This window comes from Pygocentrus nattereri, chromosome 22 (assembly GCF_015220715.1).
Source record: "Pygocentrus nattereri isolate fPygNat1 chromosome 22, fPygNat1.pri, whole genome shotgun sequence".
Taxonomy (NCBI): Eukaryota; Metazoa; Chordata; class Actinopteri; order Characiformes; family Serrasalmidae; genus Pygocentrus; species Pygocentrus nattereri.
In genome coordinates this window covers 29,146,063-29,173,436 of record NC_051232.1, presented here as the reverse complement: position 1 = coordinate 29,173,436, position 27,374 = coordinate 29,146,063, and the positions used below count along the sequence as shown (strand labels likewise).

The 27,374-nt window shown below is 40.6% G+C and overlaps 1 protein-coding gene across 26 annotated transcripts in view; it reads right to left on the bottom strand.

Annotated features, from left to right (window-relative positions):
* LOC108443646 (neurexin-1a-like) overlaps positions 1-27,374 on the bottom strand; it is a 537,123-nt gene that overhangs the window by 86,990 nt on the left and 422,759 nt on the right. For 18 of the 26 annotated variants that reach the window (XM_037532641.1, XM_037532643.1, XM_037532647.1 and 15 more), the window contains 3 exons: positions 22,000-22,171; positions 2,324-2,413; positions 193-521 (listed from right to left, as the gene is read on the bottom strand). In XM_037532641.1, the coding sequence (XP_037388538.1) occupies positions 193-521; positions 2,324-2,413; positions 22,000-22,171 (591 nt within the window). The remainder of the gene's footprint in view (positions 1-192; positions 522-2,323; positions 2,414-21,999; positions 22,172-27,374) is intronic. The other 8 variants (XM_037532657.1, XM_037532658.1, XM_037532660.1 and 5 more) reach the window with 1 other exon arrangement.

Below are 27,374 nucleotides of genomic sequence, written 5' to 3'. Positions count from 1 at the left end.
GATCAGCAGATTAACGCTTGATAACTCTAAATCTAGCAACATCATAGTTAAAGATACATTTTGTCCACAAATTATTTGGCCTTTAAGAAACAACTTGACACCTCAAGCACCATCATCATGCCTGCATTAGCAGGAATGGCAGGAAAAAGTAAAGTAAAGACGCCAAGCAGAAACCAAGTGAAAGATCCTTACCTGCTGTGGCTCCCTGGGTGTGGTCTGTTTGACCTTGCGGCTGGACGCTGTAGTGGTGGTGGTGGTTTCCATGATAGAGGTGGATGTGTCGGAGCGGTTGGCCGTGGCGCTGGACTGAGGCGTGATGGATGAGGATGAAGGTGCCTCACCCACCAGCCGGACGCTTCCTTCGATGCGTATGTTGGGGTCACCTTCCACAGCCATGTTGAACACCTTCAGGCCATTGTAGTACAGGCCTGACATTTGGCCCTGGAAGGAGCGGCTGCGGTCCCGGTCCCAGCCCCCGATCTGGATGGTGGTCTGGCTGTTAAAAATGGTAAGCTGGCGACCTGCGGAAGGGAAACAACAGCACCAAATGTATGGCAATGCTGAAGCGCCAAGCCGGCAAGATCTCAACACATAAACAGGGGTGGGAGAGAAAGAATGATGAGGAATAATCGCGCCCGGAGAGAAAGACGGATTATTTTGCCGCTGGGTAATGAGCACAATAAATTACCCATTGCCAGTGGGAGTGGCTGGTAATTTATCGTTGTTATAATGATTGGGGGGGGGTGCCCGTGAAATGAAGATATAATGATAAAGAAAAGAACATAGCAACACACTTAAAAGCAATGTGTTGCTAAAAGGCCACTTTCTGGCAAGAACTTTCTGGAGAAGCCAAGAAAACACCAAGCCTGAATCATTTCTCCAAATTAATGAAGGCAACTTGAGAATGTTTCTCTCCATATGAACTCTCCATATGCGGTTAAAGAGATTTTTGTCGCCTAATGTCATCACAGCTTTGGAAACGCATCTACGACAGATGTTTCACTTTGTCAGCCAATTAACATTTAACGACAAGTTGTTCACTCGAGTTTCTTTAAAATCCTTGATGTTATAAAATGTTGCAAGTAGGAGGCTTTGAGTAAGTAACCACGAGAGAATCTCAAACTTTCAGCCTTTTAGCAAGTTGCTGAGATATATGCTAGGACATTAGTAGGCCTATCTACATAAGGACTTCATAACACATGCATAGGCATTGAATAAGGTATTCATAAAGCAACAGCAACATTCAACAATTTATGAACAGCTTATGTCAGTAATCCCAAAATGACAAGATATTTCATTAAGTACATGAAAAACAAGAGTTAGCCAAATGTTTGGTGCTTTAACCCAAGTACAAATATATAGAATTAATATATTGTGCTCTTAACAAGGCCACTACTTGGGAACGGTGCTTCATAACAGTGTTGTAAATGGAACAAATGCCTGTTACCTTTGTTTAAACCCACTCAAGTCAGCACTTGATTGTGAATAATAGCATAAGCTGTTCATAAATACTTGAATATTTCTTTATAAATAAGTTATTCAGTGCTTTTGCACTGGACCTGTAATGAAGTCCCTATAAATAAAGACAACAAATCTTGTAACTTTACCGCCTTTTAGCAAGATACATGGATGGTATGTGAACAACTATCGGTAAAAGTGACATGTGGAGGATGCAAAGGAGAAATAAGGAGGTGATCAGGTCCAATAACATTCATTTGACTGAAAGAAACTTAAATCAACAACAGAACGGAAAAGGAACGATGGCACATTTCCAAATGTGGGACATATCATTTGTCTCTTCCCAAACATATAACACAAGCATGCACTCAAAACTTCTTTTTGATTCTTTTAATCCTTTTTATATGTTTTACTTTAAGCCCTGCATACATTTAAAATAATATGTTAAAGGGACTTATATGCTCATGCCAATTAAGGTTTCAGTCTAGTTATCAGTTTAATATCAGACACATAATGAAAAACACATACGTATATACATACGTACATAACATATCTGAACAAGCAGCAAATAGACTTTACTTTAGGCTTTTATCTTAACATTTAAACAATATCTTAATGAAAGATTTATAAGGGTTTTTTAAACTAATATTAATCATGCTTGCTTTAACGCTTGTTAGATTTATCTTTACAGTCCCTTTAACCTGTGGTTAACACATTATACAGTTCAAATACATTATCAACTACATTAGGTACATTTAGCTGCTTTTAAGGTTAATTTGCGTACGTTTAACTGTACATTTAATTTATGGGTTTATGCTACTTTAAAGCTCAAATTACTCGTTAAGTTTTCAATCAGTGTTTTTACCTTTGTCGAGTAGCCAATCGTCAACTACTCGACCAAGTCGGTATGGGATTCGCTGCCTAGCGATCGCCAGTCGTTCGTTATCAATGTTTCCTTTAAAGTTTAAAGAGACATTTCATTGGTTAAAAGTCTGAAAGGTGAAGAGTTAAATGGTAAAGCTAGAAGCCTGGACTATACAACTGAAAAAAAGGTTTAATTTTTGAAATCTTTTAGGACAATTTAGGAAGGTTTAAAAAAAAACAAAAAAAAACAAAAACAAAGCTACAACAACTTTAGCTGATACCAGTTTAATTTATATCGTCTTAAACACTACAGTTACATCTACATTATATGACCATTAAGTTGCATGATTTGTATCGAGATTTATATAATTACGTTAAACCAACACAGATCCCATTTCTATCAATATCAATGAGACAACTTTAAATTTCCAAGATTCTATCTTTCTTAATTCCTTTTATTTAACATCTTTTTTTGCAATTTTTTTAATCTAGTTACACATTACTCCAGGAAAACAGCAGTTTAATAATGCATTACGTACTTTGCACCTAATTATCAGTTTGGAGTCATAAAAATACATAACCCAGACTTTCATTTCCAACCACCTTTTAAAACAAGGCAACTAATTACCAGACTAATTATGCTAGTGATAAAAAAACAGTGATTATAATTAGAAGGTCAAAAGACATGAAATAGATAGGAGCACAGAATAAGTAAACAAGTGATTCAAGGTTTTGACAAAAGCTTTTACGGACCTCTGTTTGCTTTTCTTGGTTTTAAATTGCAAACACCCCGGAAACAATAGAGCAAAGTGTGTGTTGGGGGGACATGTAACAAGAGCGGTCAAACAGCACCATGTAGCATCAGAAATAACCTGTTAAGCAATAGGACAGAGGAAAAAGAGTGAAAATTAAGATTGATGCTGGCCAAGCAAAGCCTCTTTGGTGTGGACGACAGATAACCTGTGAAGAAAAGGAGGACATTCAGGTGGGGTGGGGGGGCTTGGGAATGGACTTCTGAAGTGGCTTCAGTCGTTTTCTCCATAGTCTTCGCTGATTGAATTCCAGCTGGCTCAATTGTTCCAGCAGATTGAAAATATTCCATCCCACCCTGCTACTTTAGTTCTGTCTGAACAGGTGAAGCTTGTGTGGTGGTGTAGTGGTGGTTTGGGAGAGGGGTAATTTAACACTGGCCAAGGAGGGGTCAAGCTGGGCAAAGTAGATCTAAAGCTGAATCTACAGCTACTGTACCTGGACTGTCCACTTTATTAGAAACACCAATGTTGTAGGCCCAGTCACTGGCCACTTTATTAGAAACACCAACCTTGTGCCTCCACTGCCTGATCACTTTATTAGGGCAATCCCTACTTCCATTTACTGGTCAATTTATTAGAAACACCCACCTCATAGGTTGTTTTGCTCGGGAATGGAAATTTCACAAGAGAACATGCTGGCAGTAGCACTGTCGTTAAAGAAGCCAGTATTTCAACTTAGCATGCTTCTTTAATCTCTGACAACCTATCATGGTCATTCGATGACTTAGTACAGTAAATATATTACATATTGTTCCTTTAAAAAGGTTTATTTCTTTGGACAGAGGCGATTTGTTTAATCAACTAGGTTGTCGATGACCACCGGCAAAAACGCAGCCTGTGTGTCATGAAAAAGTAACACCAGGGACAAAGCAGCAGAGTCCAGTATGAGACTGGTCCACTGCATTAGAGTGATGAACAAGGGCACCACCCTTGCTACTGGCCACACCACCTTACTGCTTTCTAATAAAGAATCCAGTGAGTGTATATGGCTTAAGGTTCAGAGTCAGGGACCTACGTACTACACAGCCCCCTTACACAGTCCAGCACAATCCATCAGCTTAGAGTCCGATCCACTGACACATTAGATGAAGCACTGCTTGGCTTAAGGTAGAAGGTATAGGGGTGATGGCACCTGTCTCAGACACTTTCTCTCTGCTCCTTGGCTCCTTCTTTGATACAGAAAAGCCTTGACATGTAAAATAGGCCACGAACTCACAAGCAGAGCGTCTGACAGCATAAGACACTGCGTTCTGCTCTGACTCAGAGCCACTGCACTACAGATATGGTTGGGAGACTGAGCTAAGGTAGCTTTAATCTTCACCCGCCAAAGAGAAAATCTCAGAGCACTCGCAGCCCTCTATTTATTCATTTTAAGGCTCAGAGAGGGTCTCTCAAAGCACCTCTTTTCCAGGAACAAATCTGTCCATGTTTTCTTAAAAAAAAACAAACAAACAAAAAAAAAAAACGGAAAAACACTTGCTGTCCAAGAATGACAGGAAAACATTCTGGGGACACTTAAAAGGCTCAAACAAATCTTGCTTTTTTGAAATAAGAGTTTGATGTAGTATGTAAACACTGACAGATGTCCCTTTGCTTAGCAGTCCAAGCTGCCTGTGAATGGGAATCTGTTCGGAACGTGTCATGGTTGTGACATCACAACCATGAAATCATTTAAAACTTTTCAAAGAGAAACTCTGCAAAGAGAAACTCACAGCCTCACGTTGATGTCTCTGAAAGCAGTAAGCAAGCATATCGCCAAGAAATAAATCTGTCCACATTTTAAAAATGAATTAATACATAAATAAACAAGCATTTTTATACAAAAAAAGTCCAATGCAGTATGTAAACACAAGAAATGTACAAAAAGTACTGTCACAACCACGGCACAGCTAAATCTTTGCTTGCCAAAAAAGGAACTTGATCTCTGTTTTATTTATTCTAATGCTTATGGAGGCATCCTACATATCTATATTATATCTAATCACTTAATAAACACCTCCTGAAAAATGAATTACCTGACCTTAATGGCTGTTCTGACTGGAAATCGAATAAATAAAGTATGGGATCTCGGTCCTAAAGGCATACTAACAACCAGCTCATTTAATCCTACAGGATACAGAGAGGTTGGAAAATGATCATGTACAATGAATGACTATTTGTGGCACATAAAACCAAAAACATAGCACATAGACCTGTTAATAATGGAGGAAAGATGGACTGTAATGAATACTTGTCACCTCCCATCTGGGTGACTGTGGCAGGCCAGTGCCCCCTGCCTCCCCTGCAATGCCTAAGCCAACCCACTTAAACCCATAACCCCATCAGCCCCCCGCCCAGCCCTAGACACCATGCTGTGAAGAGGTTAGATGCAAGGTGGTGAGTTTGGCCACAATTCCTCCAAACAGAGAGGCCTGAGGACAGAGGGAGCAGGCAACACAGAGAGTCTGCAGCCTGAGGTTTTTATTTTATGTGTCAGAGGCAAACGCATTCGAAGTTATTAGTCTCTAATTATGCACACTCTGTAAGAGGGAATAGCTGCCCTCAGGATACGGACTCGGTCAACACAGCGCTTTACTACATCAGCTGGTATAATAAGCCTGCGCTGCACGCCACGGCAGCACTTCATGCTTGTACTGATCGCAGATGACAGACGACAAACAGCACTGTGCAAAAGTCAGAGACTTCCAGAGATTTTCTGTCAAAACAGCTACCAAGTTATTTGAGTGTTTAGGGTGTCCTCTCTATCTTTATTTCATTTGCACCAGAAGTACTAGGAGGAAGGTTTTATGCACTTGAGTTGAACTTTATAATTAGGATTATTTGGATTCTGAGACGCAGAAAATGCAACCATCTTCTAAGATGGAACACTGGTGTGGAAAAATATCCCTGCGGATTTCTTCAAAAAACTGAAAGTGAGTCTCCTGAAAAGTATGGAAGCTGTGGACACATTAAATATCGAACAATAAGCTATTATATTTGGTTGGTGAGTCTTCTGTGCAATGCTATGTTAAATATATGTTTTTGCTTTATCCTGATGCTTAAAGATGACTAATATATGCACATTTATGATATATATACACCGATCAGGCATAATATTATGACCACCTCTTTGTTTCAACGCTCACTGTCCATCTTATCAGCTCCACTTACTGTATAGCTGCACTCTGTAGTTCTACAGTTACAGACTGTAGTCCATCTGTTTCTCTGATACTCTGTTACCCTGTTCTTCAGTGGTCAGGACCCCCATGGACCCTCAGAGAGCAGGTACTATTTAGGTGGTGGATCATTCTCAGTGCTGCAGTGACACTGATGTGGTGGTGGTGGTGTGTTAGGGTGTGTTGCGCTGGTCTGAGTGGATCAGACACAGCAGTGCTGCTGGAGTTTTTAAACACCTCAGTGTCGCTGCTGGTCTAAGAATAGTCCACCAACCAAAAATACCCAGCCAACAGTGTCCCGTGGGAAGTGTCCTCTGACCACTGATAAAGGACTAGAGGATGACCAACACAGATGAGCTGTCGTCTCTGACTTTACATCTACAAGGTGGACTGACGAGATAGGAGTGTCTAATAGAGTGGACAGTGAGTGGACATGGTGTTTAAAAACGATCATTTGAAAACATCCTGAAAGAAAACGATACAAACATGGCACACTGTGAAGGCTTGTAGTAGGCAATTCACATGTAATAGGTAATATAGCAAAGTTAGTAATAATGTGGCTATGCCAACTGGGATAGCCACTTAGGAAAGAATTTAACTTTCCAGCAAGACAAAACAGCATCTTGGCTAGTTAAACATATACAGACATGCATCAGTTTGGGCACCTCTGGTGTGTCTTGGCACACTGCACATTTTATGTTCTATTATATGTTAAATATGTTAAATTTATCAGTAAATAAATAGAAACTGTTCACTGAACTTTGCAGATAAAATGCCATTTTTAAGAAAGCTGTAATTTGACTATGGGTGTTGAAACTTTTCCAATGACTGTATGTAGTTGAAATCCAATGGTAGTTTGGAAACACACTTGGATGATCTTCTGTTTTCCAAAATCATGCTAATTAGGTCTTTGCACAGCACGCTTGAGAATGCACTGCATTTATCTTGGGCAAATCTTTGATGACGACAAGGGCTCTTCAGGGCAACTTTTCTCCTTCTCACCCAAGTTTACTTATTCATTTCTTTATTGCTTGTATTTCATGACAGCTCCGTTTCTGTCGGTGTGTGGGTACACCTCCCGCGCCGTCTCCTGACAAAAGACTAATCTCTCTCACGTGACAGGGTTTAAGAAATTGTATGGTTTCTTTTCACCAATGTGTCAGCTCCAGTAAACACAGATAAAGATCCTTCAGTAACTGCGCTTAAGAATATAGGTCCAACCACACGTGTCCACCTCTGGGAAGGGAATTTATCTGGATTTACACAAAAGGTACCAGAAAAAGCCACAGAACACAGAAGCCATTTGCAATACTACAGCCTGCTTGCCGTTTCCTTTCAATGTTTTTATCTCTTGTTCGGAGCTCAACAGCCTGCGTATGGGAGGTGTTAATTAAATTTAAATGCAATCGAACTCCGATCAAACGTGGATTCCTTTATCGGGAAAGTGGACTGGCTGCACAAAGCTATCTCCCAGCCACCCACCACTGTTCTAACCCATATTCATCCAGCTAAACACAACCATAGCCCCAAAGGGAGGGCTGGCTTGGAGCTCACTTATCAGTGCTACAGGAAAGCTGGAATGCTTTACTTCTGCTGCTCTGGCTCAGCCTATCCCTCTGCTCCCTCCATGTTCATAATGTGGTCAGATAAGACCCTGCCATTATCTCATTACAAGCCACAGAATGCTACCCCCATAGAAAAAGAACGGATCCGCTACACCAGAAGCATACGAAACTGAAGAGTTGGAGTGCACATAATGTCGCAAAGCATGCTGAGGACTGTAGTGCAACACATTATGAAAGAGGCTAATATTAATAGAAAATGAACATACTTTTGTGGGCCAAAGACAGTTGTGTCACGGGCATGATCTGGCCCATGAGCCTTGTGTTTGACATGTTCTTTAGAAACTACTCTCTATTCATTCACAGCAACTCTCCACACAGCCAGGGTGATATCCATGTCTTTGGACCTCATCGTGCATTAACAGCAGCACTGCTCTATCTTGGTTTTCATCTTATTTTTAGGATCCAGGAAGGGTTCTCTCACAGAGTTCCCCAAGAGTCAATTCTTAGTCCACTTTTGTTTTCCCTGTATTCAAAATCCCTGGGATCAATGATAAGCTTACATGGCTTATCTCAACCCTGCTATGCTGACAATACCCAGTCGTACTTTTGCTGTCCTCTGTTTACCTCTCAAATCTCCCAGACGATATCTGGCTACCTTTCTGACTTGCCTTCCTGGATGGACACCCATTGCCTAAACTGAATCTTAGAACAGATTTACCTGCAAAGTTTTCTTAACACTAACACTGAACCTCTCTATCACCATCATTTCTCACCACATACTTGCCACGTGCAGCTAAACCCTGATAGTGATATTGACAACCAGCAGTCGCACAGCATCTACCACCAGGTTCTTCAGATTCCTTCTTCAGAACATGAGAGAAATATGACACTTCCTGCAAAGGCTGCTACACTTCTCGTACAAGCTTTAGTCATTTCCAGATGTGACTATTGCAATTCCCTGTTTGCTAGCTTTCCCTCATATGTCATTTCTCCCCTACAAAGTCTTCAGAATGCTGCAGCTTGTCTGGTCTATAATAAAGTTCTCCCATATGAACTCCCATCTACTTCACTAGCTCCCTGTGGTGGCACGAATCAGATACAAAGCCCTGGTTTTCACAATCCAGGCTTCAAAGAGCTCAGCCCCATGCTCTGCACCTTCGTTTGGAATTACAAACCTGCATGCTGACTCTTCAACTTCCTGGCACTCTGCATGTTCTCCTCTGGGATCTAAGGCCTCTTTCATACATCTTACCTTGGAGATGCAGCACCGTGACTGCTACAAATTTCACACAGTGGTCATTCATATATACTGAGCAGTAACTGTCACTGCTTGTAAGAAAGATCAACATCCTTTTCCAAATGGGTAAAGAGTCAAATCAGTTACCTCAACCTGCTTGATAAAAAGGTTGTTCAGATAAAACAATGTTGGGTTTGTTCACCCTTGGGAGTTTTCTAGCTAGTGATTGGGAAATCATTTCAAGCCTTAAGATATACCAAGAAATGTGTATGTTGCAGTAAATGTCTCAATACTATGTCATTTGAGAAGGGTTCAGAACGGCATAATTTGCATTTTGACATTTATTTTTCTTGTTTGTTTAATTTACATTGGTTTTCAGAGTTTGTTTCACAGTATTTTGCTGTGTGGCATGAATAGCATGTGGAAAAATAGGCTTGATGTCTGTTTGAGCACCGCCTCTTCTGGAACACATCTGGAAGGCATGCATGCTGGATGGGGTTCTTCATAGTTTCCTTAGTAAAGGTATATATATATATATATATATATATATATATTTAAATTCTTAAATTGGTCTTTGCAATAATTAAATAGTCCTTCTCTATGAAGGAGAAATGGTTGTTTATGGTTCAAACTGGTTCTATATGGCACCAAGAAGGGTTCCACTATTGTTCCAAGTCACAGAACCTGTTTGCCAAGAGTATAGTGGCCAGTCTCTCTTCTCCTTCTGAAGAGATACACCTCTTCTGACAGTCTTAAAATATAGGTTCCTAGAAACCTCCATTGCTATAGAACCTCTACATTATGTGCAGGTCCTTTAAACTTCTCCACATCTCAATTACAAAAATGTCTTATTAAAGACATTAAAGACAAACCATACACTGAAAGGTTCTTTAGGGAACCATAAGAGGATGCAAAGCTGGGAAATTGGGCCCAGGATCGACCTCTCAACGTCCAGTCCCAAGACCCAAGGAGGCAGACACTAAGACTCATACCAAGGGGGTTTTCCTGACACATTTTTGAGATGGGCTGAGAAGTGCTGTGCTGTAATGGTCCAGAACCCAGATGCTGCATCCCCACAGATACTGGCAGCTCCACTGCCAAATATCTGAGAATTAGCTCTGTCCATTTGCTCATTGCTTGATCTTCTATAACAGTAATACTATCATTGCTCCTGCTACTACTAATTACACTAATTATACAGTATTGTAATCAGACCTGTACACATACCATAATACTGCTGTTACAGAAAGGACAGTGATGTTTTTTTTTCTTCTGTATATTTAACTTTTTTTTTATCACTTATGATCTATTATTATTGTTTTTTTGCTTTTATGACATCAGTGATATTGTTATCATTAGGTCTTCATTTTGCTGAAGCACTCTGGTAACACTAACACTTCTGTCTTGTTTTTTGGAGATCCACCAAAACCAGCACTGAACTGCTCTTCAACGAGATGAGAAACAAGACTACGGAAGTTCTCCTTATCTCTCTTTCCACTGCACTCATTAAACTTTTTATATTCATTTGGGTTATCAGTGCCTTCTTGAACTGGTGAGTCAATCAAAACCCAAATAATACAAAGTAGTCACGACTTCCTCTAATCCTCTACGCTAACCACTCTGGAAAAGAAGGGGAAGAAAGTTCCAAACAAAGCCTGAGGAACCCTGCTTTATTTTAATTTGGAGATTTTTTTAATCAATTTTGATAAAAGGGCAATGGAATATAAAATGCTTCACAAAAGCACCACCATGCAATTAGATGGCCACAATTCTTACTTTAAAAGCAGGGCCTTTAGTGGAACATTAAAAATATAGCGCAGTCCATAGGTGACTGTCTAACAGTGCTCATGAGTATAAAGTGCAGGAAAACAGTGTTAATTTGAGGATATATTTGGTAAAACATATGGACCACAGGAATCAAGGCTAATTTTACACACAGTCACGCATTTCAGGGGATCCAAAGTAAAAAAAGTCTTATTGTACTTGAGCTGACGTTTTGCTTTTCTTGACCTCTTAATGATGATTTCATTTCAAACCAAATATGCTGGGCCAGAGAGCCAAAACAACAATTACGTTAAGGTCCCACTGAAGATGTTTCAGACTTCTCTTTCTTAAAAGCAAATCTTTTTTTGCATTTTACTCAATTTTCTCTCCAATTTAATCGTCTCCAATTCCACCCACAAGTTAGGACTCCCCCAATCACACAATTCTACCGACACTAGGAGGGCGAAGGCTAACACAGGCCTCCTCCAAGACCTGTGAAACCAGCTACCGCATCTGCTGCTCACACAATGTCACTGGACAGCTGAAGGTGCTCAGAGCAAAGTGCCAATCGCCAGAGCTGCGGGCGCTGAGTGATGGGGGGGGGGGGGGGGGGGGATCGGGGGGCATCCTACCCACCCAGAGAGAGGCAACTGTCCTTTCTTGGGACTCCTAATCATGGAGGCTGTAGGATCTCGCAATCTCCTGTTGATAGAGCCAAGACTTAGATGGTTGCGCCACTCCGGAGCCCCCAGAGTTGTTTCTTTAACCAACCCTATAGGGATGCAGAACATTGTAATATAGATAAAAAGAGTGGAGTAATGATCTGGATATGCTACCTTACCTTTCATTTCCAGCTCTTTTTGATAGCTGGTATGAGGCTTAAGAATGGAGGTTTAGAATTATAATTACTCTAGTACTGACATATTTCATTCAGTTTCATTGGGTTACATATTTTACACATATTTACTGATATTTTACTACGGAACTGCACACTTAACTCGGATACTGGCATATTTCACTTCAGACAGCATTTCAGCCAAAGCTGCGATCTTTGCTAGTTTGTGAATGACTGAAATGTTACTGTGCTGCTGCACTGTACCATGCTATATTCAACTCCACACAAATGTGTAATAGACAACACGTGGCATAAACTCTATCCTGAAAGGCCATCAGGTGAACAGACAAATGCTAATCATCTCCACTAATCTTACCCTAGTCACATCCTAACTCGCTTCACCTTTCTGGCCGAAGTTTTATTTCATCCCGTCTGTTTGATTAGCGTCTAAATGGAGCGTGAATTCGATGTTCATTGGCACTCTCACTGTGATATGCTCTATATAAATAGTGCTGTGTCCATACAGTTCCGTTCTTATCTGCTTTCTACATTTTTGTCTTCCAGGAAAGGACGATTACTTACTGAATCAGCCTAGACTGACTCACCCCCCACCAAAAGCAGATCGCTCATAAGACTCTCCGTCATGACTTTATGCTCAGAATGCCTATAATACCTGGTAACTAGGATTTAAGTCACATTCGGTTGGGCACATTTTGTTCTTCTGTTAATTATGCTTTTACTCTGTATTCTTTTAGGCCACTGTACTCTGCCAAAGCAATCACATGAACTGTTACTGACCTGAAAATAATTGGCAGAAGTCACCTTTACTGCAATAAAGAAAAGTGTCTTTCCTAGAGTGACGCAAGCCTGCTGTTGATCCCTTCAAAAGCAGCTGCTAAACCACCTGTAGTTCATGAGCATCTGGGCGTTTCTTTTTGACTGCCAGTGTTTCTTAATGCGTCATGATGTAATGGAAAATGCACCCGTACTTGAAGACAAACACTTTAGAGGCTTTTAAGCTTCCCTGTAATAACCTGATTCTGTAACAGACTTTCATTAAAAGTAAGTACAAAGTGATAATTGCCTGTTTGTGTAGCCAAAAAAGGAAAAAAAAAAGCCATGTGTCTAGCAGCCGCTTCAGCGGGGGCGAAACAGCCGTAAGATTCTTTAATTGCCTCCGTGAACAGTAGCAAGTCAATCTAAACGCAATTTATTTAAGGCTCTTGACTCAAACCAGTCCGGAGGTTAAAATGGTTAAAAACTCCCTCCTTTTTTCTCTCCTCGAGTTTAATCTCACTTTGAGGCAGCGCCTCCGTAGAAGTGAATGATCGTAATTACTCCGGGTCTGTAAAATGAAAACCTGCAGCTTCGAATTAATGAGAAGACTAACCAACCTTTAACTAGATTAATTCACTCTCCGTTCCCCGAAAGTCTTCATGGAGGCCTCTGTACAGAGCCCCACCCCCGAGGAGAAAGAAACCTCGCGCTACTTTTTTTAGCGCCTCGCGGATTCGTAATGAATAACGTTTAATGAAATAAATAGCACTTTAGATTCAATGAGCTCGAGGAAATGAGATCCAAACAGCCCAAAACAGCGCCCGGTGATGTATCATATCCTTAAACAGATAAGAGCGGGCTTCTTTTCAAGCAGGCCTGCCGAGCGACGCTGGTGAAAAGTGTGGCTTCTAATCGCCAGTGGCCTGCGTGCACTCAAAGGCGAAAATCAAATATTTGCAAGCAGGAAAGAGCCTATTACAGATAGTAAGATTTAATCAGAGGCGAAAAAGAAGGTGCTCTATCCTCATTTTCCAGGTCTCGCGCATCTATTGAATAGCCAGAGAGAGCGAAAGACCTAGAGAGAAGCAGAGAGAGAGAAAGAGAGAGAGAGACCTACAGAGAGAGGGAGAGAGAGAGAGACCTAGAGAGAGAGAGAAAGAGAGACCTACAGAGAGAGGGAGAGAGAGAGACCTAGAGAGAGAGAGAGAGAAAGAGAGACCTACAGAGAGAGAGAGAGAGAGAGAGAGAGAGAGCAACATGCAGAGAGAGAGAGAGAGAGACCTAGAGAGAGAGAGAGAGAGAGCGCAACATGCAGAGAGCGAGAGAGAGACCTAGAGAGAGAGAGAGAGAGAGAGAGAGAGAGCGAGCAACATGCAGAGAGAGAGAGACCTAGAGAGAGAGAGAGAAAGAGAATGCAAGACCTACAGAGAGAGAGAGACCTAGAGAGAGAGAGAGACCCAGAGAGAGAGAGAGAGACCTACAGAGAGAGAGAGAGAGAAAGAGAGACCTACAGAGAGAGAGAGAGAGCGAGCAACATGCAGAGAGACAGAGAGACACCTACAGAGAGAGACCTAGAGAGAGAGAGAGAAAGAGAGACCTATAGAGAGAGAGAGTGTGAAAGAGAGAGAGAGCGAGCGAGCAACATGCAAAGAGAGAGAGAAAGAGAAAGAGAGACCTACAGAGAGAGAGAGAGAGAGACCTAGAGAGAGAGAGACCCAGAGAGAGAGAGAGAGAGAGAGACCCAGAGAGAGAGAGAGAGACCTACAGAGAGAGAGAGAGAGAAAGAGAGACCTACAGAGAGAGAGAGACCCAGAGAGAGAGAGAGAGAGAGACCTACAGAGAGAGAGAGAGAGAGAAAGAGAGACCTACAGAGAGAGAGAGAGAGAGAGAGAGTGAGCAACATGCAAAGAGAGAGAGAGAGAGAGAGAGACACCTAGAGAGAGAGACACCTACAGAGAGAAAGAGAGAGAGAGAGAGAGACCGACCTACAGAGAGAGAGAGAGAGAGCGAGCAACATGCAGAGAGAGAGAGAGAGAGAGAGAGACACCTACAGAGAGAGAGAGAAAGAGAGACCTACAGAGAGAGAGTGTGAAAGAGAGAGAGAGAGCGAGCAACATGCAAAGAGAGAGAGAGAGAGAGAGACACCTAGAGAGAGAGACACCTACAGAGAGAAAGAGAGAGCAACATGCAGAGAGAGAGAGAGACCTAGAGAGAGAGAGAGAGAGAGAGAGAGAGACAGAGAGAGCGCAACATGCAGAGAGAGAGAGAGACCTAGAGAGAGACAGAGAGAGAGAGAGAGAGAGAGAGAGAGACAGAGAGAGCGCAACATGCAGAGAGAGAGAGAGACCTAGAGAGAGACAGAGAGAGAGAGAGAGAGAGAGAGAGAGACCTAGAGAGAGAGAGACAGAGAGAGAGAGAGAGAGAGAGAGAGACCTAGAGAGAGAGAGAGAGAGAGAGACAGAGAGAGAGAGAGAGAGAGACAGAGAGAGACAGAGAGAGCGCAACATGCAGAGAGACGATGCATATGGCGTCTGAATTGTGCGGTCAGATTTTTTAGGCCCAGGCAATTAACCCGCCGGTGCTTTCCTCCACGTTGACTGCCCGTCAAAAGCCATTAATTCCCGCTTGTACCTGAGGCGAGGGGCGGCCACGGAGTCCCCCGCCATGAAAAGCTCTTTCACTCTGATGAAAGTGACATGCATGGCTGAAAAGGTCAGCGAGCGTCTCGGGACGAGAGCTGGAAGGAGGCAAGGGAGAGGCGAGAGACGGATAGCTCTCACTCAAGCTCCAGCTTCAGCCAGCTATGAGCTTATGAAAGCCGCATTCACCGCTGATCACACTGTATATCGATCATGCCAAGCCCCCCGGGGGCAAACTGTAGATTGCACTTATACAACTGGGACCACCAAAAGTTGCCATCCTACTAAAAGCAACAGAATGCACAGCGTGCTTTTAAATGACAAACTGTGGGCAAACACCAGTTAGAATCTCTGCTCAGATGTTTCAAGAATGCTGTAAAAAAGAGTTTTAGATGAGTCTATAACGAGCAGCACGGCATGAGTAATGAAGTTACAACACAATTAACATCCAGAATATCTCGCACTTTAGAAGTGGCAAATGAAACCGACAGGAGGATAAATGGTTTAGAAAGTGTGTGAATGTGTTAGTTAGTTTGGAATCACTGCTTTTATTAAAACAATTCCATTTTTGCTGTCATTAAATATTGTTGCTGTCTGAACAAAACCTTGCATCTCCAAAACAAATGAACTGCACAGAAGGAGGACTTCGTCTTCTTACCATCCAATAGAATGTAATGTTACAAGATTTTATTCAGTCAATTTGGACTGTTTCTGCTGGCCTGTTCATCATGACATTTTGGTGCAGCTGGCATTTTTAGGTCATGCTAAACTGTCAAAAAGGGAAATATAAGGTTTTGTTCTGACTGCTTTTATTTACAATTACAGGGCATTCAAATGCTACTACTATACAGCTTCATAGGGCTCAGCTCATTTGTAAGAATCTGTAAAAGATAAGAAAATGCTGGACACGTGCAGAATGAAGTTAGAATAGGTTATAATGAAATGAATGTCCAGAGTGCCTTGCATTTGAAAACCTCTCAAGAAATGACTATAAAGAGATAATTACAGTACATTTTTATCATTTAATAACATTTACGAGGAAATCCTCTCACTGCTTAATGTAATCACTGACACACAAGTCATTCAGAGTGTTTTAGTGTGAAATGCAAAAACTAGGGGTGTTGAAAGGAACCAGGGGTCATAATGTTCACAACAAATACACCTACCAATAAAGCATTTTTATTTACCAGTAAACATTTTATGACCAGTAAACCAACATGTGTCCTGAGAGCTTTTTTCACGTAGCATTTATAGCGATAAAATAGTGGAAACAAGGACACAGTGTCATTGATGCGAAGCATCCACAACTAATTTAGTGCTAACAGCTCCCCCTGGCAGAAAATCTTGAACCTGCTAAAGACGAGTGAGTAAACTGCAAGACAGGTTTCCTTTGACGATGACGGCTTCTCCATCATGAATGTATTTTTTCAATTTTAGGCCAAACCTTTATCTCAAAACTATCATAAAACATGATCTCAGACATCAGGCAATGTATTCATAACCATTTCATATAATAACGTTCTGTGAAGGAGCTGTTAGGCCTTAAACTCTGGTGTCTATCACCACTGCTCAATACATTTCTCTACAACAGAGCATTTCAAATCAAACCACTCTGAATCACTTTAACATCACAATGATTTAATTATGCAGAATTATTGGTAAATCAGCAGGCCTCTGTGTCTAGCTTATAGTATGTAGTATTCCAGTTTACACTGTGTAACTTATTACTGAATAAAGCAACAGCAATTATTAATATAACAAGCGATTCCAAACCTTCTGTGTATCAAGTCCACCTTTGGTGGATTCTCAAGTAGCTTAAGACACTGAGATGCATAATGCCTTCTTATGTCCAGTAGCTACAAATGGATAAGTTTTATATTAATGACTGAATATATGAGAAAAATACATACGTCCAAATGAAACGGTGGTCCTCGAACATCACAGGAAATACATGATCATTTCATTTACATCAACAATTTCATATCCAAGAGAAACCATTTATTCAACAGAGGCCCTAAAATAGATCCACTGAGATGTCCAATGTGTGATTACTCATAACTCATTAAATTATGAATAATAAGCTGAAGTGCCAGAGATGGAAATGAACCTGTTGCATTTGAGTGGGCATCAAATAAAGAGAAAGTAATAACTTTGGTTCTTTGAAGCTTTTGTCAAAACCTTTTGGCATGTTAAAAGACTACTGAACCAAGAAAACCTAAGCACTGCCATTCAGAAGTTAGGGCCAAGTCTTGACTTGGGGTGCAGAATATTATTTAAGAACTTCTCAATGTAATCCAGTTGAAATCAACACCTTGTATTCCATGTCCTCTGTTTGGTTATTTAGGCTTTGAGTAGTCAGTTAAGAACAAATATAGGTAAAGGTGTGGTTAGAAGAATCCATATCTATCTTCATATGACTGGCATACGGCTGCATGACACTTGAATACTCTTCTCTTGTAGATCTAAGGACATTTTAGACCATTTAAACTGGACGCTTGTAAAACTTTCTCTTCCTGAATGGACATAACTGCATCTTATTAGTCATTTAACATTCTCAGTCTACCAGACTAACCACCTACTATTGAGCATCTACAGAAAAAGTCAGCTCTTCAAACAAAAAAAAAAAAACAGCAGCACTGCTGATGCTGTTGAGGATTTCTATTTACTTTTAATGACAGTATTATGGAACTGGCAAGAAACGCCAGCAGGCATCATCTAGCAAGCAGTTTGAAAAAGCAATTATAGCTATAAAAAGTCCACACATGGCCTTATTCTCCTGGAATGAGGTTATTCTGAGCCAGCGACAGCTCTTCAATCTGTGCAGGACCTTCATCAGGTAGCAGGAACACTAAATTCCTTAGAAAACAGATGGGTGAAATGGAAATGTCGAGCCATCTTCAGTTATAAATATATTTCCAGCCATTAAATATATAAATAGGATAGTTTTCTTGAAGGATCAGTGTTTCCAAGGCATTTTGACATGGCTTGGTTTCGACATATCCCATAAGTCCCTGTGCAGCTTCCAAGGCCAGAAGAGCACTTTATTATGTAAATGATATTAATTGTAGAGCAGGTTATAATTGTGCTCTTTTGGAAGGACTTCAAAGCAATATGTGCTGGTATAATTGTGGAACGCCACATGAGCAGCTACAATCACCTTCGTGATACCCTGATGGAGTAGATGGTATATGTTAATATATCTTTACACGTTAGTGCATTTTTAAACTGTGTCCATATACTAGAATTAGAACTTGCAACACAACTGGACTTTGCACAGTATTTTATTTAAAATTTCTCACGCTTTTTCTCCGAATGAACAGAGCAATGTGGCCACTGTTGAAATGAAAGTGTGTAATTTTGCGGAGGTACTCTCTCCGACTGTCTTCCATTTCCTATCCATTTGTTTCTTCTATTACTGCACAATAGGGGCTGGTTGGACCAACAGGCTGTATCCCAGACTGGCTTACCTGCTCAGTCGGTCACAGCCAAGAGCATTTTTTAGATATTGTAGTTGCACCAACTAGGCCATATAGAAACCAAAGAGAAACCAAAACAACTTCGGGTTCTCACTCTAGTTCATTTTCCACCTGCATGGGACTCTTATAATAACAACCATTGCCACTTTAACTGTCCTTTAATTATTTTTTACCATACTAAATTAATGGTCTAATGGTGCTTGGGATAGTGTAGTGGTTAACACCTCTGCCTTCTACACTGTAGACTGGGGTTCAATCCCCACCTGGGCAAACACCCTACACTATACCAATAAGAGTCCTTGGGCAAGACTCCTAACACCGCCTTGGCCTACCTGTGTAAAATGATCAAATTGTAAGTCGCTCTGGATAAGAGTGTAAGCCAAATGGCATAAATGTAAATGTAAATGTAATTCAGCTGATTAGTTACCCTGCATGCTAGAATAGAATAATTGCTAATAGCATTTAGTTTTCTAGCTCGCTTATGTCACCATAGCAAACTTTTTACACAGTAATAATTCCAACTGTGTTGTGTTCTTGTGCTTGGTGACTTTTTTCTCACCTGGAAGATTAAAAAATTCACGACTTTGTTGTTTCAGCTTGCAGCGACCATTACGTACTGTTGGTATCAATCTTGAGCAGGTACCAAAACTACAAAACTGGAACCTTTATCTCTGGACCAAAGGCAAAAGGAAAAAGCACAGTTCCATTGTTCGGGTGCCAAAGGTTCCAGAAGTAATTCAAAATGGGAAGTTTTGGGGAAATTGAGTACTTAGGTTCTCAAAGTTTTTGAGCAAGGTAGTCTAGCTACCTGCTTGGCCAAGCACTGCTGCACAAAGTGTCAGTTAGAAACTTATTGAGTTGCTCTCAAAAAACACATTAGCAAAAATATGGACCTGTACAGTCCAAATTTTCAACAACCATCTTGTCAACATTACACATGGATAATACAAACTGTGCTAAGGCTTTTCGGTTTCAGCAATATTTTTTTAGCAGTAAAAATAAAGTTATTAAAGACCATGCACAAGTCCTGTTGGTGCAACCAGCCTGAGGGCTACGTATTCTCTTAATTAGTAGACTCTTGCCTAAATGAAAAAGATACATGGCAACTCCAATATATTCGAAAAAGATTACAATTACAGATTTGGCAGATGCTCTTATCAAAAGTGACTTTCAGTTTAATCATGTCACAGATGTAGGCAGGTGGAGTGGTAGAGTTAGGAGTCTTGCCCAAAGACCCTTATTGCTATGGCTTGGTGAGCTTGCATGGGAATTGACCCCCAGCCTGCTGTGCAGAAGGCAGCAGTATTATCCACTATGCCATATCGACTGCTAGTGACTAAGTATCACTGCTTATAGGCAAATAAGCTTTCTGGTGAGTGAAATGTACACGGACATGTGCTTGCTTCTTACTCAAACTCAAAAAATAGAAAGCGAAGGGTCTAACTTGAGTTCCACTAGGAGTTCAACTGGGACTTCCAACGTTTTTTCACTTGAGTAACATCAAATTTCAGTTGAAGGCCATATTTCATTGACCTCTTTTTCATATCAATAAGCCAACACATCAGCCTGTACTGCATCATCTCCACTGACCCCAATTTCAGCGATCTTCAGTCAACACTCGTTCATTAATAAAAAGAAGCTGCTGCTCACTGCGTTTTTAGTGCGGCTTCCCGCATGTGTGCTGTGAATACCGTCTGACGGACTTTGGAATTTCACACTGCGCGCTGAAAGCACCTGGCTGACGCATTAAGTAGCTGAATGTGTTGCTTGATGACACCTCAATCAAGTTGTTGCAAACAGTACGCAGGCAGATTAGGAGGCGTGTGGCACTGGAACGAATGAGGAAAGCTTTCCATTCTGTAGCAACTGACCTATCCAGGCTCCGCCCACAGATGCATTCTTTCACAGCTACTGTTGCGAGATTGGTCAAGCTTAACAGAACGTTAGCAAAAACCCCTTTCAACCTAATGAGAAACTGGACTGCGCAGCTCAGAATACCTGCATTTAGAGTGCCTTATTAATTTCAAATGATGCTTATTTTGCATAGTGTGAAAGGTCAGTTAGGTCTGTGAGGTGGTGTGTGGTATAGTTTGCAATCTCATTTCACTCATAGCTCTTCTGTCAGACTCCTAAGCCACTTAAAACATGGTCCCTCAAGGGTTATTTAGAAAAAAGAGGAACTCGGGAACTGTGACAACTTAAAAAATGCATGGTTAGATGGTTCCTCTCTATGACTGGGAACTGTTTTTTTTAAATCTTTTTAAAAATGTTCTAATTAGCACCAAAAAGAGCCATACTATTTTTGTAAGTATTTTTGGGGGGGTACTTTGCCATGATGTTGGTCTATATGGCATTATAAGTCCATTATATTTTATCTCTTTAAAAGGCTTCTTCAATTCTTCAGGTTCTTTAGTAAAAGCAATGGTTATATATAGAACCATGAACACTCAAAGGACCACTATAATGCATAAATCATTCTTTGTATGATTAAATGGAGACTTTGTAGCGCTTGGCTCTTTAAAGAACCTTTTAACTATATGCAGAGCACCAAAAAGGGTTTTACTGTTGTTAGAAGTCAGTCTTGGTACTATATAAAACCCTTTTTAATAAATCTTTAGTTCTGCTGTAATGCCAGTATATATATATATATATGACATTACATTACAATATATATATATATATATATATATTACACACACATACACTTACTGGCCACTTTATTAGGTACACCCTACTAGTAAAAGGTTGGACCCCCTTTTGCCTTCAGAACTGCCTTAATTCTTTGTTCCTCTGAGGTTCTGGTTGGTTATTTGAGTTCCTGCTGCCTTTCTATCATCTGGAACCAGTCTGCCCATTCTCCTCTGACCTCTCACATCAACAAGGCATTTTCGTCCACACAACTGACCGCTCACTGGATATTTCCTCTTTTTCAGACCGTTCTCTTTTAGGTATTTTGAACAGAAACAGACTTTTGCATCATGACTGCTATGGTCATTAGTTTGTACAGAAATTCTGAAAACATTCTGTAAAGTCTGTCCAACTTTGTGACAGTAGCTAAGAAACCATGGCAGAGCATAGACAGGTCAACTCTGCATAAGTGAAGTTGATTATTTTGGGTAAAGTGGTGGTGCAATCTTGAAATATCTGTGGATTTAAGCAGCTTAAGCACCCCCAAATCAGAACTTGGCCCTAGCAATCAACAATTTTCTGACAGATGTACAATGTAGAGAACTACTGCATGATTATACATCTTTACATATACAGCATAAAAAAGAAATATAAAAGCACAAATACAAACAGTGACAGAAATCTGCCAAACAACTGCCATCGCTGTGCTAAACCTATGCCTGATGGATAACAGCTCATACCTAAATAGTTGGAGCTTATGAATAAGAATAACAGCTGCAGGGCTCTTACCTGTGGGGTACCGCTCAATGACTGGCAGGTCATCCACCTGCAGCGTGGCATTACCCCCACTCCTTGTGAACTTCACCACGTGGTACTTTCCATCGTTCACAAACTTAGACTTCTCCTCAATGTTTATGTCGTCTGTGCCCACGTTGAAGATCACAGCCACATTGCCCTTTTCCTAAACAGAGAGGCAAATTAGAGAGAAGGAGTCAGGGTAAGTCAGAGTTTGTTAAGCACAGTCTATACCTGCTCACAAATACATAACTTTTATAAATGCAAGATCAAAAGAACATGAACCCAAACAGAACATTGCTCGCTGGAGTCTGAAATATCTGTTTTTTAAAGATTCCAGATTTTTTAATCTGTATTTTTGTATTGTTATAGTGAACCCACGGCAGTTTATGAACATTTGCAAGCTCTTTGCAAACCACTAGTCTAACACTGTAAAAACACAGGTCTAATACTGTCAGTTACACTGGTCAAACAATGGTCAAACACTGCATCCTATGCGTAAAGGGCCAGCATGGCTGTAGATTTTCATCCCAACAAAGTAGGAGGACACATTATCAGTTGCTTGAAGACTAACTGATTAAGCAAGTCAATCAGTTGTATTGCTGCTAGACTGAAATGAAATCCTGTAACCACACCCACTCTTTGCGGATGAGACTGGACATCCCTGAACTAACACTGTAAGCAGTGTAAAAACCCTGGTCTAACCCTATGAATACTGTAAAACCGCCAGTCTAACACTGTGAACACTGTACACTGGTCTGACCCTGTAAACACTAATCTAACACTGTAAGCAGTGTAAAAACCCTGGTCTAACCCTATGAATACTGTAAAACCGCCAGTCTAACACTGTAAACACTGTATACTGGTCTGACCCTGTAAACACTAATCTAAGACTGTAAGCAGTGTAAAAACCCTGGTCTAACCCTATGAATACTGTAAAACCAGCAGTCTAACACTGTGAACACTGTATACTGGTCTGACCCTGTAAACACTAATCTAAGACTGTAAGCAGTGTAAAAACCCTGGTCTAACCCTATGAATACTGTAAAACCACCAGTCTAACACTGTGAACACTGTACACTGGTCTGACCCTGTAAACACTAATCTAACACTGTAAGCAGTGTAAAAACCCTGGTCTAACCCTATGAATACTGTAAAACCACCCGTCTAACACTGTAAACACTGTATACTGGTCTGACCCTGTAAACACTAATCTAAGACTGTAAGCAGTGTAAAAACCCTGGTCTAACCCTATGAATACTGTAAAACCGCCAGTCTAACACTGTGAACACTGTATACTGGTCTGACCCTGTAAACACTAATCTAACACTGTAAGCAGTGTAAAAACCCTGGTCTAACCCTATGAATACTGTAAAACCACCCGTCTAACACTGTAAACACTGTATACTGGTCTGACCCTGTAAACACTAATCTAAGACTGTAAGTAGTGTAAAAACCCTGGTCTAACCCTATGAATACTGTAAAACCACCAGTCTAACACTGTGAACACTGTATACTGGTCTGACCCTGTAAACACTAATCTAACACTGTAAGCAGTGTAAAAACCCTGGTCTAACCCTATGAATACTGTAAAACCACCAGTCTAACACTGTGAACACTGTATACTGGTCTGACCCTGTAAACACTAATCTAACACTGTAAGCAGTGTAAAAACCCTGGTCTAACCCTATGAATACTGTAAAACCACCCGTCTAACACTGTGAACACTGTATACTGGTCTGACCCTGTAAACACTAATCTAAGACTGTAAGTAGTGTAAAAACCCTGGTCTAACCCTATGAATACTGTAAAACCACCAGTCTAACACTGTGAACACTGTATACTGGTCTGACCCTGTAAACACTAATCTAAGACTGTAAGCAGTGTAAAAACCCTGGTCTAACCCTATGAATACTGTAAAACCACCAGTCTAACACTGTGAACACTGTATACTGGTCTGACCCTGTAAACACTAATCTAAGACTGTAAGCAGTGTAAAAACCCTGGTCTAACCCTATGAATACTGTAAAACCACCAGTCTAACACTGTAAATACTGTACACTGGTCTGACCCTGTATACACTGTAAAAACACTGGCCTAAACTGTAAAACCACCAGGTTGACACTGTCCAGTAGTTTTTCCTTGTAAACACTAATCTAACACTGTAAACACTCTAAAATCACTGGCCTAACACTGTGAAAACTGTACAACCGCCAATCTATCACTGTAAACACTGTACACTGGTTTAACCGTATAAACACAGATCTAACTCTGTAAACACTGTAAAACATCAGTCTAACATTGAAAAACATATCCAACACTGTAAATGCTTTAAAAACAATGTAAACACTGTAAATACATTGAGTTGTCAACAAAATTTCACACTTAAAAAAGCACACTGGTGGTTAAATTAGAAAAAAGGCCAGGTGCACATTTTATCGTATTACGCACGTTTATATTTCAGCACATATTCTTACGTGGTTTCTGAAAATTCTTATCTACAAAATACTAAAGTAGAAGTGACCGCATCAAGTAAACATTAAGACATAAACAGAAAGCTTGATTAGACGCAGAATAGACAGACGCAGTGATTTCAACATGATTAAAGTGCAGATTTTGACTAATCTAATTCTTGGAGCTGCTACTAAAGCTGTATGTAATCAGACGATCACTTTCATTTTGGTGGTCATTACGGTCAATCCCAATCCCATCCAGCACTGCAGAGCATCTAATTGTGTTAGTGAAATGGAGGGCTCGCTGTGTGCTGATTGAATTAGTCTCCACATGTGTGTGTTGACCTCACGGCGATGCGGCTTAGCCTTGTTTTCTAGTCAATATAAAGAGAGTCATCAATACTAATTAACAAACAGTATAGGGACGCTCTTTATTCTCTTTATACAGCCGCACCCAGGATTCAGACCAGATCAAAAGCCTCATTTTGCCTGAATGAACGGGATGCTAATTGACAATACAAAGCCTATGAATCATGTTTGCATAGTGGGAACTAATAGGCTTTGTTCTATACCTACAATCATGCACCACCACAGTACACACAACCTTAAAAATGCCTCCCCTTACATTATCCTCAATTTGTTCTCACACTTTGTTAGATTATGAAGTTATGGCTTGATGCAGCAAGTGCAGATTCTCCACTTCAAACAAACCCACATTTGTGTTTACAGGTAGGTTTTGAATTTGCTTGTACTGCTGATATTTGTGATGTACAACAATGTGCAAAAGGCTGAGATCATCCTTTCCATTTACTGACTCTCCAGTCAAAACGGCCATTAAGTGCAGATTTCTTGGAAAAAGAGCAGAAAATGATGTTATTTTTCCCCGTATTTAGCATCCACCATTCCAGCTTTTATTCTTTTCAGGCTTTTATTTTTCCATAGCTCCAAAGTGAAGTCTTAGAAGTTGGTTGCATTTTCTGCTTCTCACAATCCAAATAATCCCAAACACTTTTAATGCTGGTGGGCTCGTGAGTTGCCAGTCCACTGCTCTGAGAACAACAGATATTCTTGTGGTGTTTATCCACTGACAGTTTTGGTGGTCCACCAGGTCTCGCACAGTTGTTATGTATTTTCTCTGTATCTTTAAATTATTTTTAAATTCTCCTAAATATTCCTGTTTTTAGCCTTCCGGCCGATGACCGCTGGGAAAGGCTCCAGCACCCCTCCCGCAACCTTGAGGGAGAAGCGGCTTAGAAAACGGACCGATGGATGGATGGATGGATGGACGGATTCCTGTTTTTACTTCCATTCCTTATGCAAGTGGATTATCCCATCTCTAATCTTCTGAGGCATATCTCCTGAACAATAACCAACTTGTACATGATGACCATTTGGACTAGAAATTCAATAAATGGAGGGTGGTGTCTGACATCTGTACACTGTCTATGTACATTCTCTTCATAAAGGTTATGTTATTAACATCTCTGCAGAGCAGCTTTATATACTGTGTACTGTAGTGACGCTGTGTGTTGTATGTGTGGAATCCGCAGCGCTGTCGTTTTCATTACGATCTTGCTGTTTGTATGTTCAATCCCGGCCGACGGCTGTCACTCGTATTTCTCTCACTCTTCTTTTGCGCTGAAACGTACACAAACGTTTTCTCTCCCCGGGCTATTCTAACCCTCTGCCAGCAAGAGCGACCATCTGTGTTTTGAAATTTGCCCCGAAGCGTAGGCCGTGCTGCAAACCCATCCATGTCACACGCGCTGGCACTGCGGCACTGGCGTCAGACAAAACGCCTTGCTAAGAGAAGCTTTCTCAAGGAAAACAAGCTGTTTGAAATACACATTGTACATATTTTGTCTAATTGAAAGAAAATGGGTCTAAATAATTCCAAACTCGGTTGTTTCGATAAAAACAGCACTGGCAACCATCTTGATACCACAATTTGGTCTTCATCTCTGGCCACAGCTGGAAAGAGCTACACATTTAATGAACACGACATTTTAGCCACTGCAGTACTGCAAGTCTAAAGCGCCAAATTTGGCTATGTGGCTACCTGGTTTGACAATCTGGCCTAAAACTATGATTATTTTATCTCATTTGTTGTGTTTGTAGTGCAACGATATATTCATCAGCCTTATTAGTTTGGCATTTTGCTCTTTATCAATGTTTTCTCACTACATTACCCATCATGCCTTAGGCAAACCCACCATACAACCACTGTGAATCCCTGTGGTGTCATCCAATCGCAACTGTTAGACTAACCACTGATCTATAGGTCATTACATACAACCAAGCTAGCATCAGTGGACCTTTTACCTCAGTCGTTAAACAAAATCTTACAGCAATTTTACCTTAATTCAGCACAAAGTGGATCAAAGAGACACACTGTTTGACCATTCAGGCATGAAAAGAAACCAAACCTACAAAGTATATAACTGTAGGCAAAAGTTTGAACAACTGGTCAAATTACATGTTGACTTGTGTGGAAATCTGTGTGGAAATATGTAAAGACATCCTCTACAGGAATCTTAAGAACAGCATTGTTCTGTGCATTTTAGTGCAAGATTTCTATTAATTTGCTATATTACTAAATGTAAGTGTGCATTAAAGTGCAGAGAATGTACTCTATAGAGAATGTGTGGTAACATTTTATTTGAAGGCTACCTACATAAGGGCTTCATAACATATTCATAAGCACTGAATAATGTGTTTATGAAGCACTGCTTGAACATTTATTATATGCTTGTGTCGGTTCTCGCAACCTGACATAAGATGTTTTATAAAATAAATGACATTGTACTGACATAATAAGAATAAACATAGAACATATTTACATCTTTAAACATATTTAAAACACTATGCATAACTATGTCAGCAATCTGAAGATGACACTGTATTGATATCAGGTGA